This window comes from Trichomycterus rosablanca, chromosome 15, assembly GCF_030014385.1.
Source record: "Trichomycterus rosablanca isolate fTriRos1 chromosome 15, fTriRos1.hap1, whole genome shotgun sequence".
Lineage (NCBI taxonomy): Eukaryota > Metazoa > Chordata > Actinopteri > Siluriformes > Trichomycteridae > Trichomycterus > Trichomycterus rosablanca.
This window is the reverse complement of record NC_086002.1, coordinates 29,572,140-29,588,981: the sequence shown is the minus strand read 5'-3', so window position 1 is coordinate 29,588,981 and position 16,842 is coordinate 29,572,140. Positions and strand designations below refer to the sequence as shown.

The window sequence follows — 16,842 nt, the reverse complement described above, 5'->3', positions numbered from 1 at the left end:
CGGCGTATGGTCTGAGCACTGACAGGCTGACCTCCCACGTCTTCAACCTCTGCAGCAATGCTGGCAGCACTCATGTGTCTATTTTTTAAAGCCAACCTCTGGATATGACGCCGAACACGTGGACTCGACTTCTTTGGTCGACCCTGGCGAAGCCTGTTCCCAGTGGAACCTGTCCTGGAAAACCGCTGTATGACCTTGGCCACCATGCTGTAGCTCAGTTTCAGGGTGTTAGCAATCTTCTTATAGCCCAGGCCATCTTTGCGGAGAGCAACAATTCTATTTCTCACATCCTCAGAGAGTTCTTTGCCATGAGGTGCCATGTTGAATATCCAGTGGCCAGTATGAGAGAATTGCACCCAAAACACCAAATTTAACAGCCCTGCTCCCCATTTACACCTGGGACCTTGACACATGACACCAGGGAGGGACAACGACACATTTGGGCACAATTTGGACATGTTCACTGTGTGGTGTACTCACTTATGTTGCCAGCTATTTAGACATTAATGGCTGTGTGTTGAGTTATTTTCAGAAGACAGTAAATCTACACTGCTATACAAGCTGTACACTGACTACTCTAAGTTATATCCAAGTTTCATGTCTATAGTGTTGTCCCATGAAAAGATATAATGAAATATTTGAAGAAATGTGAGGGGTGTACTCACTTTTGTGATACACTGTAGGTGAATTAATAGGGGTGTGTCAGCGAATTGAGGGGGGGGGGGGGGGGGGTTCTAAGGGCAACGGAGGATGTGGAGGAGTGGCGAAATTCATTTTCACTTTCACATTCAGTTCCGTAACATAACTCGTATAATGCACTTTCACTTTGTATGGTCCAAAATTTTAAAGCGCGTTGCAGAAATTGGACCAATAACATTCACATCCGGACACGGCTTGTCCAAGTGAATACCGAATGGGTGTATACACTGTTTGCTGTTCCCAGTTTATCGTTTTAGTAAATTAAACAACGCAACGCGTTTTATTCTGTCCATTTAGCTCCCTTTCCCTGCTTTACATCCACTTATGAAACAATATAAGTATACACTGTTGTAGAAGTAAAAACAATCAACAAATTAGTCGTTATACATTGTTTATTATTTCATATGTTTCACAGCAATTAGAATGTTCCTAGGCTCATCCCTACCTTCCACAGCACAGCTGCTGCGTGGCTGCAGGACTTCCCTAACTCTGCAATGCACGAGCAACCCACAGTCTCCACTACGCCACTTTCCCTCAGCATTACCCACGCCTGATGTTTACCTCGGCTGACGCTCTGACTCGGTTCTACCTCCGCTTTCAAGAAAATGAAGTCGCTGTGTTTACTATATAAAACCTTTCCGATTTTGTTGCTATGGAGGTAATTGTATGCCTCTGTGCTTTTATAATTCCGTAGCTCCTCACTGTCTACACCTTCGGAAAAGACGAAATAGTTCACTATATCAATATAGCTAACCTCTGGCCACAATTTCATGTCATCTACCCACTCTGTAAGCATGGAAGGGTGGGGCACTGTTAGAACACGGTCACCACAGCTTCTTAAAATCTCCTTACTATGCAACCACCTAGCGTTTTTAGCCATGTTTGTTAAAAAACAGTTAAGAATGACCACTACTTCTGTCGTTCAGAACGTAAACACTGTAACCGGAAGTCAAAAACCGGCTTCCGCTACGAATCACGGGAAAGGTCAAAGTTCAGGAATATCGTGGATAAGTCGCCACTGCAGATCTCCTGTTCTCTTGGGGATCGGCAGTTTGTACAGTATTCGCCACCTGTACCCGGCTGTACTCTGGTCTCCAAGTAGTTCATGCCACTGATGTTCCTTTACCTGTGACAACACCTCGAAGTGCCTTACCTTTACACTCAGTGTATACAAAGCTTTTCCTTTAGCTTCTTCAAATAAACCCATTTCTGGAGAGGGGAAAGTCAGCAGGGTACCTCTTCCTTCCTGCCAGCCTCCATCATCAACAGTCAGTCTTAGTGAAGGAAAAACTGGATCCGCATTATTATGTGGCAAGATTAGAGTCTCTTTCATCTGTTGCGGCAGAGCTTGCTGCACCTCATGCAGGAACTGTCTCACCAGTCTTTTTGATGTAATTCCAGTTTGCTGACATAGGAGATGAGAGGATTTCCATTCTTTACCATCTGGTACTTGTAAGTGACCTAACTTACAAATGCCGGCCTTCAGGAACTTTTTTATCAGTGTAGGTGAGTGCACGGAAACAAGGGGAATCAGCTGATTGTAAAAAATTGGTTCTTCCAAAACCCATGATGTTGGTTCTGTTTCTGGCTCACGTGTACACCGTAGTAGCTTTCAAGCTTTCAGCATTGACATATAGAATTCCTCCAGACCTGAAAGGTCCAATCCATTCATGTTAAGAAGGAAAAGATGCCGATCAAGTCCCATACCGCCAGCTTTCCTTAGCAGTATATGAGCAGTGTCTCTCCAGCACAGATCCGAGTGGTAAATCAGCCGCTGCGCAGCCTTTAGCCTGAAAGCCACCACTCTGCTCTCCAGGTCAATAAGACCTTGACCTCCCTCATGAGTTGGCAAGTATAGAACTGCTGCCTTCAGCCAATGCTGACCTGACCAGAAAAAGTCTACCAACCTTCTCTGAATCTCTGCCAGCAGGCCAGGTGGTGCGTTTAACACGGAAAGTCTATTCCACAGAGTGGATGCTACCAAGTTATTAATTATCAGCACCCTACCCCTGTACGACACCTGTGATAATATCCACTTCCATCGTGCTAGTCTATTTTTTGTAAAAGTAAGGGCACCCTCCCAGTTTTTCTTTACTACCTCCGCAGTACCCAGGTAGATACCCAACACTTTAAATCCAGACCTGTTCCACTGCAGTCCTCCAGGTAACTCTGGAGGTTCAGTGCTCTCCCACGGTCCACAGAGCAAGGCTCCACTCTTGCTCCAGTTCACTTTGGCAGATGATGCTCTACTATATGTGCATAAACAATCCTCTATTTGTTGTACATCTTCTCGTCCGCACACAAAAACAGATACATCATCCGCATAGGCCGACACCGAAATACGGGTTGACCCTTGTAAACTTACTCCATTCACCTTTTTTCTCACTAAACGCAAAAAAGGCTCAATAGCAAGGGAGTAGAGCTGACCTGACATTGCACATCCTTGTCTAATCCCTCTCCCCAACTTAATAGGCCCAGCTATTCCCCCTCCCACCTTCACGAGACAGGAGGCACCAGTGTACAGCAGCTTAACACAACAAAGAAAATTCTCTCCAAAGCCAAAATTCAGTAGCGTGTTAAAAAGATAGCCATGATCAACACGATCAAAAGCTTTTTCCTGGTCTAAGGAAATCAGGCCAAGATCTATAGGAAGCCTATTTGACAGTTCTATAATGTCTCTTATTAAAAACAAATTATCAGTTATTGAACGACCCGGAATACAGTACGCTTGGTCTCGATGTATGATGGTGTGCAAAATGCTCTTCATTCTATTTGCCAGAGCCTTTGAAAAGATTTTGTAATCTGAACACAATAGTGCCACAGGACGCCAGTTTTTGAGATCACATAGGTCCCCTTTTTTGGGCAACAAAGTCAGTACTGCTCTCCTGCAACTGAGCGGGAGCTCACCTATTTGTATACATTCTAAAAACACATTAAATAAGTCTTGGCCAATCTGTTTCCAAAAAGTCTTATAAAAATCCACCGGCAGGCCGTCAATGCCAGGGGCACGACCTGGTTCCATTTTAAAAGCAGCATTTTCAAGCTCTTTTAAGGTAATGGGAAGCTCCAATGAATCCTTATCTTCCTCATCCAGTATGGGTATATCTGCCAATAATGTGTCAACACAAGCATCATCACACTGCTCTGCTTTGTATAAATCAGAATAAAATTCAACCGCCCTTTCTCTCATTTCACCTATTTCAGAGGATAAACGGCCATCTGACATGTACAATGCATGTATTTGCTTACTCTCACTATACTTCTTTTCTAGATTAAAAAAGAATGAGCTTGGAGCATCCATCTCCTTTAAAGTCTTAAACCTTGCCCTAACAAGAGCACCTTTTGCTTTATCAAGGAGGAAAGCACTCGCATCACGTCGTAATTCCTCTAACTCAGCCTGTAAACCCTCCCGGTTTTGGCCCACAATTTGTTGTTGCATCTGAGCTATATTACGTTCAAGAGCTACAAGTACTCTTTTATTTTCTGCTGTGGTATATGATGTATATTGCTGACAAAACAGCTTAATCTGGGCTTTTCCAACATCCCACCATTGTCTAAGTGAGTTAAAATCAGCCTTCCTTTCAGACCACTTATTCCAAAAAGTACAAAAACTAGAGCAAAAATTTTCATCTTGTAACAACTTTACATTAAATTTCCAGTAAGCTGCTTGTTTATGACTAGACATGACAGCTAAATTTATAATAACAGCACTATGATCCGAAAAACTGATTGGCTCAATGGAGGCACTAACAATCCTATTACAGTGTGAATTTGACATGTAAAAACGATCCAGACGAGCAGCACTTGTTTTCCCCCCAACTGTTTTTATCCATGTGAACTGCTTAAAAGTAGGATGTTTTATTCTCCAACAATCGGTCAGGTTAAAATCTTTAACTATGTCCTTTAATACACTAACTGACATCATATGAGGTTCTTCTCCATTCCTATCCATTTTAAAATCTAGAGTGCAATTCCAGTCACCTCCCAATACAAGGATAGCATCCTGATTACACTGACCTAGTTCTTTTCTCAGTGTAGTGAATAGAACTCCCCTTTCCCTACCTATGTTAGGTGCATAAACGTTCATAAACATATATTCTTGCTCATGAATTTTCGCATTAATTATTAACATGCGTCCTTTACAAACTTCCTTTTCTGATATTAAGCTAAAAGATAATCCAGGAGAGATTAAAATGGCTAGACCTGCACTTCTGCTTGTCCCATGTGTTAAATACATGGGACCTTTCCACCACATTTTCCACTGTATTTCATCACTTTCATCACTGTGGGTTTCCTGCAAAAACAACACATCCAGCTTTTTATACTGTATGTGCTGATCAAGCATTCCACGTTTATGAACATCTCTAGCACCATTTATGTTTAGAGACCCTATGTGTAAAGAATGCATAGTGAGGAAAAGAAAAAGCCAGAAACAGAAACGTTCATAGTATATATAAAAAAATAGACAAGACCTATCCATCTTAAGAGTTATTGCAGACTTTTACACACTGCTGTTGTCCACTTTTTTAAACGGAACCTTCTTTTTGGTGAAAGCATCTTAATAGTCTCATTTTTGGCCGCATGCTGCACAGACCGAATAAACTTATATGAGTCTGGGAAAAAATTATTTAGACACACATTTCTTTTCCCTTTTGTAACCTTCAGAAAAGTGTTTATCTCCGAGAGTGAGTACATTTCGCCCAACTCCCCCAAACTTGTACTTGATGTCCCGGCCTGAGCCGCCAATTCTGGCAGACTAGGCAGACTAGCTGGTATCTCGGACATCCCCGAGCAATCCGACAACACACTCTCTTCTTCTGAATCAAACTCAACTTCTACTGGTTCACAAAAGCCTTCCTCATGTGCAGTGCTATCTATGCTCAAATTCTGTTCTGAAACAGGGTCATCTTCTCTACTTTTCTTATCAGTTTTACGCTTAGCTTTGTGGTGGCTGCTATTACCGTTTTTAACAGGATCACAAACAGATACATTATTTTTTATCTTTTTATCCTTTTCATTATTTTTGATAGTGTTATTAACACAGTGAGGCTCCACCTGAGTCTGTTTCTCTATTTGGAGCTCAACTTCACCCTCTTCCACAACATCGGTACTTGCAGAAACAAGCCTGCTATCAGCTCCTGAAGCCTGAGCCACTTCCCCACCACTTCTCTCTACCTGTTGGCCCTCAGATGAGGTCCCTTTATCAGTTTCTGAATCCTGTCGCTGTGCTGCTACATGTGGGCAGCCAAACTGTTTGTGTCCAATATCACCACACTCAAAACATCTAGGACGTTCAGTGCTGGCAAACACTACATAAGACCCGTCACCATGTTTACATCTGAAGTTCACGTTTAAATACGGTTCCCTGCTGTTTAAAAACATGAAAACTTGTCTACGAAAAGACAAAACATGTTTTACAGCCGCATTTTTGCACCCCAACGGGATCATCTTCATATTGCTGGCAAATTTACCATATCGCGACAGTTCTCTCATTATAACTTCATTTTTAATAAACGGAGGAACGTTTGAAACCACAACCCGGGTAGCAGGTGCACTCAGCGGGCTGACCTGCACCATCACTCCCCGTATCCAGATTCCCGACTCAATCAGTTGATTTACACAAGTTTCCTTCTCTAAAAACACCACCATCGCTTTATTCATGCGAGAAGCTGAATAAATATTCTCACATCCTACCTGCTCTCCGACCGCTAACAGCACGTCTTCTACCGTCACTCCACTCTCCGGTACACACCTGACGCCATGGCGTAGAGACAGCGTCTCCACGCCGGCCTCGTTGGCCATGTCGGCCAGCTTGGCACAAAAAACTCCACCAGCAAAAAGGATCAGTCACCTTCTTACACTACTACTATGCTAACACTAATAAAAGAAAAGAAAAGAAATAAAGTAGATAAAGGTAAGAAAGTTAGCAAAGCCAGAAAAAACTCCACACACCGCCACGGAAAATCCGCAGAGAGAGAGAGAGAGAGAGAGAGTTAAAAAAAAAAAAGTAAAATAGGTGAATATTTACATTTTCAGCATTTAGCAGATGCCTTTATCCAAAGCGACTTACATTACAGTGTACAGTCTGAGCAATTGAGGGTTAAGAGCCTTGCTCAAGGGCCCAACAGTGATAACCTAGCAGTGGTGGGGCTTTAACCAGTGACCCTCTGGTCACTGGCCTAGTACCTTAACCACTAGACTACAGCTGGCCCTGGATATGTGTCACCTGGACTGCTAGAGCCATAGATGTTTTGTTAAAGTGGGTGTTAGGGTCATGAATGAGTGAATAACTAAATAAATACATAAAAAATGTGTAAAGCAGTGTTTGGATTTGTCTGTGCTGAACAATACTGACGCAAGTCTTTATAAGTGACATCTGTGTTAAAAATGTGTTTGTATATTTCACTGTATTGTGAGAAATGGGACGTTATAAGTCATATTCTGCTAAAGCATAACGTTTCATAAACATATTTCAAAGTCAGACACATCTTGATTAAAGTGAAAGTGGTCAAAGCTGTGTATCAATAAAATCCAAATAAGTGAAAGAAGATATTTTATGTTTCAGTGTTAGCTGTGTTAAAGCCATTTCTGAGTTTTTAAAAAAATTATTTAAAAAAAAATAGACTTGAATCTGTTGTGTAAGTGTAGGAGCCATGTGTTGTTTTAGAAATGTGTCAGTGTATGTGAACTCAAATTAAGTAATTTATTTATTTATTTATTTTATTTTTATGAGTGGGGGGTTGACTGTTTTTTTTTATTTATCTCTCAGTTTACGATTTAGGTGTGTGCGAGTGTATCCAGCTTCACCGTAATGTGTTTGCGAACAGAACTGTGAGTGCAATAGATAGAAACTGCAATTTCTTAACAAGACATGGGCGTCTATTTATTTACTGAAGTCAGAAGTAAAGCCGGTTAAAGTTTACAATTTAAATCCCCATTACGGTACTAAACACCGTGAAATACAAGAACGTGAACAATGCACAACATTCAGGTGTGAAGCTTTGCTAGCGCAAATACAAAAGCAACAAGGTCTTTTTATAGCGATTTAAGTAAATAAGAAATAACTTGGGGTTATCCTAATTAAGGTTAGAAACAGCTTGGGGTTATATTAGTTTGGGCTAGAAGGAGGTTGGGCTTAAATTGAGCTCGACAGATATCACCTGTGCTGCCTAGGAACACGAGGCGAACCTGGAGCTGACGAATCACTTCTGGGTCCTCATGCCTTCAAATCAGGTAGCGAGCACAATGAGTTCAAGCCTGAGTGTGAGTGTCAGCCGGAGAACCTGCAAACAGCGACAAAAACCCGTCAGAAATGGGAGTCGACGCTGCGGGACTCAGAGGGCAAAGGTCACACACGCTTCTCCCAAGCCTTGGAACTGTGTCTGTCGGAATTTGGACCCATTCTGTCAAAAGAGCATTTGTATGGATGATGTTGGTCAGGAGAGCCTCAATCCATATTACCAAAAACTTTAATTCCTCAGCGGTGCAGTGGGGCTTCGGTCAGGCCTTGTTTTATTGTCATTTCAGCTACATACAAGTACATATTGAAACGAAACAGCGTTCCTCTAGGATCACGGTGTAACACGGTACAAAAAGTGCAAGACAATACAAAACAGTGCAAATACAACAATAATACAAAAAATCCTATAATAAATAACTACAAAAGATATTCCTAATTATCCCTAATCTAAACAAGTAATTAGAAGACAGGACTAAAGACAAGTGTTAGTACATGATGGTCAATAGATGGTACAATGGTTCATGAGGTAGTGACATGTTGTACATTAGCAGCGTAAAATTGGCAATGCAGATAAGGTGCCTAAAAAGTAAATATGGTGCAAAATACAAGTAAGGTGCAGAAATTATTGTGCATTTCCAGGAGGTGTGCAAAAATGCAAGTAACATAGTTAAAAATGCAAGTAACATAGTCAATACAGATCAGTGTGTGGCAGCAGAAAATTTCCGGAGGAAATTGTTACAGTACTGAGTTTAGGAGTCTGATTTATATTTGTGGACTTTGTGCACAGAGGCAAAGTCCTGCTGGAACAGGACAGGGTCTTCCCCTTTAATCTAATTCAGTCATGGTTTTTATCTAACTTGCTTATGACACTTGTTAACACTTGTTAGCTATGGTGGTGGCTGAAACACATGAATTTCCAAATTACAACAGGCATCATTGTGAATACGGTTGTTTTATTACCATTATTACAATAACCAGTCTTATGGTTAACATTCAATATTCTGCTCATTCCTTATGCCTTCATCCAGCGTGTTTACATTCTACCAATGTACAGCCATACTGTAGATTACACTACAATCAGTTAATACCATCTCTGTGTAAAATACAGACTGTGTACACCGTGCAACACCAACGCCAATAAATCCTCGTAACAATTTTTTATATTACATAAAAATACATAAAAATTTACATACATAAAAGAAAACACACATACACACAGATTTAGTTCGTGTTTTCACATTTTGGCCACGAGATGGAAGAAACGCTCCACTAATCGTCTATTGGTTCTCCATAACATTATAATTAGTTACTACTACTACTACCATCACCAATAATACTATTATTACAACAACTATAATAGAAATAAAAGTTATTATGAGTAATTATGATTATTTACACTTAATATTTTACAGTATGTCTGTTCTAAAATGTCTCTAATTACCGTGTTGAGTACCTAGAATAGTATTTTATTAATGTTATATTATTCTGAATAATAATTACTGATTATTAATCTTCTTTTCTTTTTTTGCATTAGTAGCGTAATATTTTAACCACCGCTGCAATTTACCGTGTCCTCTTCTTTACCGTCATGTTTTATGTTTTTACTCTACTACTCATAACTACTATATTACTCTTACTAACTTAATGCTTTATAGAACCCCATAAACATTCACCACTATAAACATTATTAAACATGTGTTATAAGACACCTGCCAATCTTTAATCAGCTGTATTTATGTAACCTTGTTTATAATTGTTGTAAGAACATGTAAAGTACATCTCTACACACACACAAACACATTAAACAGTTTTTCCTAATATTTATAACTGACAAATATAACAATTATAACTTGGAACACGCACACACAATGGAATAGTAAATAAATAAATAAAAGTTATGAAACGTGCCAATTTCAGTGGAAGCATGTAAGTGGCTCTTAAAAGAGCCTTTGTGGATAACTGGATGGAGTGGGTTCGTTTAAGCACGCTCTCCGCGAATACGGCGGGCCAGCTGGATGTCCTTAGGCATGATGGTCACCCTCTTGGCATGAATGGCGCACAGGTTGGTGTCCTCGAACAGGCCGACCAGGTAAGCCTCACTGGCCTCCTGCAGAGCCATGACGGCAGAACTCTGGAAGCGCAGATCGGTCTTAAAGTCCTGAGCGATCTCTCTAACCAGGCGCTGGAAGGGCAGCTTGCGGATGAGCAGCTCAGTGGACTTCTGATAACGGCGGATTTCACGCAGAGCCACGGTACCTGGCCTGTAACGGTGAGGTTTCTTCACACCGCCAGTAGCCGGGGCGCTCTTGCGGGCAGCCTTAGTGGCGAGCTGCTTCCTCGGCGCTTTACCACCGGTGGATTTACGAGCGGTCTGCTTGGTTCTTGCCATCGCGTCTGGAACTCCGCACTTCACGAACTGTAGAACAGAATTTGTTAGCCCGCCCAACACAATCTTTTTAAGCACCAGAGCCGCTCCGCGCTCATTGGGCGTCTTGATGACGCACTTTTCTCATTGGACGAACGTGCTTACGTCAAATGTCGCTTACTGGTCGGCGTTCTGCCTCGTTTCAAAAAACAAAGTATTTCCTCTATGCTGTTGGCGGGATTTATAATACTTTCCTTTGTTTCTTTGTGCTTTTAAAACACAGCCTACAATCACATTTAAAGTATATACTTTTAAAAAATATATTATTGAATATTTCGTTCATTTTGCTTATTATTATTAGCATTATTATTTTTGTTCCATGTGTATTACACAAACGCATTTGTTGCACCACTTTTAATCGTCTATATTGTTGGTTTCGCTACTGCAAGTGATCTGTTTTACTCTTTACTTGTGTATACATATATAGGGACATATGTAAAGATAGATAGATGGGGGTACATATTGATTTATAAATTTTACCAGGTCATAAATCATGCGAGTTTTATGCCATGTGATTCTATGAAACGATATTACATTTATTTACACATTATCTGGGGAAATTGCACTTTTTCTGTGGAAATGGGTGGCTCTTAAAAGAGCCTTTTGGTTAGAACAGGAGAACGACTTTACTTGGCCTTGGCTGCTTTCTCGGTCTTCTTGGGTAACAGAACAGCCTGGATGTTAGGCAGCACACCGCCCTGAGCGATGGTTACACCTCCAAGCAGTCTGTTCAACTCCTCGTCGTTACGCACGGCCAACTGCAGATGACGAGGGATGATACGAGACTTCTTGTTATCTCTGGCGGCGTTACCAGCCAACTCGAGGATCTCAGCGGTCAGATACTCCAGCACGGCAGCCAAGTACACAGGAGCACCAGCTCCCACACGCTCGGCGTAATTACCCTTACGTAGCAGTCTGTGAACACGGCCCACGGGGAACTGAAGACCGGCACGGGATGAGCGAGTCTTAGCCTTAGCCCTAGCCTTACCTCCGGTCTTTCCGCGTCCACTCATTTTGATGATCAGATGTGTTCGTTGAACAAAACTGGAATAAACTGGGAGAGAGCTCGAAACGGTATGATATAGGCAAACTGGCCTCTCTCCTATTGGCTTAGAGCGAAGGCACAGCTGAGCCAATCCTAAACGCGCCGTCATGTCCCAGGGAAACACATACACGCCCCCTCACATATTGTACCGCACCTCATCACCTCCCCTCCTCACTTCTCCTCCGTTCTCCCGCCCGTGTAATGTATGATACAGAAAAGCTTCTCTTAACCAACATTTACATTACATTATGTCACAATAACATTTACACTAATAATTACATTTTGTAAAGTGCTCATATACGTGAGTGCACATACATACACACATTTATACGGACAGTTTTATGGGGATGTGTGACAAAAGCATTATTACACATAAAACAGGACCAGTCCTAGGTAGTGTTTTGAACTCCTTGCTTATTACACTCTCCACAAAATATGTATGTATGAACAGTTGTGTGTTTGCATGCTGCTTATATGTATGTACATTGTATCACAAAAGTGAGTACACCCCTCACATTTCTGCAAATATTTCATTATATCTTTTCATGGGACAACACTATAGACATGAAACTTGGATATAACTTAGAGTAGTCAGTGTACAACTTGTATAGCAGTGTAGATTTACTGTCTTCTGAAAATAACTCAACACACAGCCATTAATGTCTAAATGGCTGGCAACATAAGTGAGTACACCCCACAGTGAACATGTCCAAATTGTGCCCAAAGTGTCAATATTTTGTGTGACCACCATTATTATCCAGCACTGCCTTAACCCTCCTGGGCATGGAATTCACCAGAGCTGCACAGGTTGCTACTGGAATCCTCTTCCACTCCTCCATGATGACATCACAAAGCTGGTGGATGTTAGACACCTTGAACTCCTCCACCTTCCACTTGAGGATGCGCCACAGGTGCTCAATTGGGTTTAGTCCATCACCTTTACCTTCAGCTTCCTCAGCAAGGCAGTTGTCATCTTGGAGGTTGTGTTTGGGGTCGTTATCCTGTTGGAAAACTGCCATGAGGCCCAGTTTTCGAAGGGAGGGGATCATGCTCTGTTTCAGAATGTCACAGTACATGTTGGAATTCATGTTTCCCTCAATGAACTGCAGCTCCCCAGTGCCAGCAACACTCATGCAGCCCAAGACCATGATGCTACCACCACCATGCTTGACTGTAGGCAAGATACAGTTGTCTTGGTACTTCTCACCAGGGCGCCGCCACACATGCTGGACACCATCTGAGCCAAACAAGTTTATCTTGGTCTCGTCAGACCACAGGGCATTCCAGTAATCCATGTTCTTGGACTGCTTGTCTCCAGCAAACTGTTTGCGGGCTTTCTTGTGCGTCAGCTTCCTTCTGGGATGACGACCATGCAGACCGAGTTGATGCAGTGTGCGGCGTATGGTCTGAGCACTGACAGGCTGACCTCCCACGTCTTCAACCTCTGCAGCAATGCTGGCAGCACTCATGTGTCTATTTTTTAAAGCCAACCTCTGGATATGACGCCGAACACGTGGACTCAACTTCTTTGGTCGACCCTGGCGAAGCCTGTTCCGAGTGGAACCTGTCCTGGAAAACCGCTGTATGACCTTGGCCACCATGCTGTAGCTCAGTTTCAGGGTGTTAGCAATCTTCTTATAGCCCAGGCCATCTTTGTGGAGAGCAACAATTCTATTTCTCACAACCTCAGAGAGTTCTTTGCCATGAGGTGTCATGTTGAATATCCAGTGGCCAGTATGAGAGAATTGTACCCAAAACACCAAATTTAACAGCCCTGCTCCCCATTTACACCTGGGACCTTGACACATGACACCAGGGAGGGACAACGACACATTTGGGCACAATTTGGACATGTTCACTGTGGGGTGTACTCACTTATGTTGCCAGCTATTTAGACATTAATGGCTGTGTTTTGAGTTATTTTCAGAAGACAGTAAATCTACACTGCTATACAAGCTGTACACTGACTACTCTAAGTTATATCCAAGTTTCATGTCTATAGTGTTGTCCCATGAAAAGATATAATGAAATATTTGCAGAAATGTGAGGGGTGTACTCACTTTTGTGATACACTGTATGTGTTTAGGAAACGCTACTCTTTATGGGAAGATATAGGTGGCTCTTAAAAGAGCCGTTTTAAGAAAACAAAGGTAATAAAACAGAAACATGTTTACTTCTTCTTGATAAAGTGCACGTCGGCCGAACATAAGCTCTCTCGTTCATGTAAAAGCCCGCAAAGGTAACCTAACGATGCTCTGTTTCCTTGTGTTCTGCTAAAACAGCACACCGCTCCTGATGCGTAAAGCGACGCAGCGCACATTTCACATCTTATTACACGTAAAAATATGCCGAGGAAACCCGATCTTCTTGTACACACAGGCTGAAAAGGATAAACCAGACCTTGGTGTTTTCTACATGTATTTATAAGCGGATGTGAGCTTCCTTTTCTACTAGAAAAATAGGCTGTTTAGTGCGAAGTAAAACACAGCTACCAAGCAGGACTAGGTCGAGTCCAGGGTGCTTAACTGTCATGTAGCTGAAAGAACAAATGGAAAAAAAAAGTAAATATAACAATTTAGAATAATAATGGTGATAATAAGAAGAATAATTTAATACACTAACATTCATTTCAGTCATTCCTACATATTTGTGCTGTAAGATCTACAGAACATCACCGTGTCAGCTTTAAGTTCACATATACTGACACATTTCTAAAACAACACATGGCTCCAACATTCACATTCCACTGATCTTTCTAACACTTACAAAACAGATTCAAGTCTATTTTAAGTTTTTTTATCTGATACATCTCACTAATAAAGATGCACTTTTGTAAAATGTTTTTAAAACTCAGAAATGCCTTTAACACAGCTAACACCGACTTATAAGTGGAATCCAAACACTGCTTTACACATTCATGACCCTAACACCCAATTTGACAAAACATTAATGGCTCTTGCAGTCCAGTCATTTCCACCTATTTTACTTACATTTTTTACTCTCTCTTTCAGTTCAGTTCAGTTCAGTGGTGCTTTATTGGCATGAATGTAATTAGATACACTATTGCCAAAGCGGTAAACAATAAACAGTGAATAGAAATGAGAAAATAAGATTTCTCTCACTCTCACACTCACACACACACACACACACACACCTGCAAAAACTATAGCAACAAACACAAGCATTGTCCATGTATATATTACACATTTGTAAACACTATTTAACTCTCACATTTTAATTACCTTCAATAAAAACTCGTACACCGCTGCAGGTGTTTTAGTTGTACATTTTCCTTTAACGTGTCTCTAATGCTACTTTCACATGCACTGAAAGGTTTCTAAAACATTTTGTTTGTTTTATTCCAATTTTACTTAAATTTTATTAATTTAGACTAATTTTGGATCATACACTGCCTCATCTCCTAGTATGGGTTTTTGGCTACATTGTCATGTCTAATTGTACAATGTTAAAAATGTTGAATTTCTTTTTTAACATGTTTAAAACTGCAAAACTTATCAAATTACACATTAGTTAAAAAAAAAAATGTCATGTGGAATACATCAAATTGATTGTGGACCGATTTACTGAGGAAAAACAGTGGAGGTAACAGGGGAATAACAGGCTCTCCATGAAAGCCTGTCCTGCATTAGTTCGTTTCATCTCGATGAGGGCAGTAACCATGTCCGGAATTTAAAAAAGCAAACCAGACTAGACATAGGAACCCTCTTCCTCCCTCCTCTAGAAGAAATGAAGTGGAAATACAAGCCTAAATGTCTTTATTAGTGGGGTGCGATACTGCAAAATTTGGTATCGATCCGATACCAAGTAAATACAGAGCCAGTATCGCCGATATCAATCCGATACCGATACTTTTTACTTATAAAGTACAGGGGTTGGACAAAATAACTGAAACACCTGGTTTTAGACCACAATAATTTATTAGTATGGTGTAGGGCCTCCTTTTGCGGCCAATACAGCGTCAATTCGTCTTGGAAATGACATATACAAGTTCTGCACAGTGGTCAGAGGGATTTTAAGCCATTCTTCTTGCAGGATAGTGGCCAGGTCACTACGTGATGCTGGTGGAGGAAAACGTTTCCTGACTCGCTTCTCCAAAACACCCCAAAGTGGCTCAATAATATTTAGATCTGGTGACTGTGCAGGCCATGGGAGATGTTCAACTTCACTTTCATGTTCATCAAACCAATCTTTCACCAGTCTTGCTGTGTGTATTGGTGCATTGTCATCCTGATACACGGCACCGCCATTGGATTCACATGGTCCTCTGGAATGGTTCGGTAGTCCTTGGCAGTGACGCGCCCATCTAGCACAAGTATTGGGCCAAGGGAATGCCATGATATGGCAGCCCAAACCATCACTGATCCACCCCCATGCTTCACTCTGGGCATGCAACAGTCTGGGTGGTACGCTTCTTTGGGGCTTCTCCACACCGTAACTCTCCCGGATGTGGGGAAAACAGTAAAGGTGGACTCATCAGAGAACAATACATGTTTCACATTGTCCACAGCCCAAGATTTGCGCTCCTTGCACCATTGAAACCGACGTTTGGCATTGGCACGAGTGACCAAAGGTTTGGCAATAGCAGCCCGGCCGTGTATATTGACCCTGTGGAGCTCCCGACGGACAGTTCTGGTGGAAACAGGAGAGTTGAGGTGCACATTTAATTCTGCCGTGATTTGGGCAGCCGTGGTTTTATGTTTTTTGGATACAATCCGGGTTAGCACCCGAACATCCCTTTCAGACAGCTTCCTCTTGCGTCCACAGTTAATCCTGTTGGATGTGGTTTGTCCTTCTTGGTGGTATGCTGACATTACCCTGGATACCGTGGCTCTTGATACATCACAAAGACTTGCTGTCTTGGTCACAGATGCGCCAGCAAGACGTGCACCAACAATTTGTCCTCTTTTGAACTCTGGTATGTCACCCATAATGTTGTGTGCATTGCAATATTTTGAGCAAAACTGTGCTCTTACCCTGCTAATTGAACCTTCACACTCTGCTCTTACTGGTGCAATGTGCAATTAATGAAGATTGGCCACCAGACTGGTCCAATTTAGCCATGAAACCTCCCACACTAAAATGACAGGTGTTTCAGTAATTTTGTCCAACCCCTGTAGCTTATTTATTTTTATGGAGGGAAGAGCAAGGAAGTGTGATTTATGAGATGAATGGATAGTGGCCAGTGATAGCTCAGTGGTTAAGGTACTGGACTAGTAAACAGAAGGTTGCCGGTTCAAGCCCCACCACCACCAAGTTGCCACTGTTGGGTCCCTGAGCAAGGCCCTTAACCCTCAATTGCTCATTGTGTTCCGCTCACTGTGTAAGTCGCTTTGGATAAAAGCGTCTGCTAAATGCTGAAAATGTAAATGGATCATCAATATGCTGTACAGCCATGCAAAGCCTTAAAAACCA

The 16,842-nt window shown here is 41.7% G+C and overlaps 1 protein-coding gene and 1 pseudogene across 1 annotated transcript; one reads left to right on the top strand and one right to left on the bottom strand.

Moving 5' to 3' along the window:
- Positions 1-16,842, top strand: part of LOC134328698 (NACHT, LRR and PYD domains-containing protein 12-like) — a 228,595-nt pseudogene that overhangs the window by 80,344 nt on the left and 131,409 nt on the right.
- On the bottom strand, positions 10,991-11,377 carry LOC134328978 (histone H2A-like). The gene has a single exon (XM_063010216.1). It carries the CDS (start codon positions 11,375-11,377, stop codon positions 10,991-10,993), a length of 387 nt encoding a protein of 128 aa, XP_062866286.1.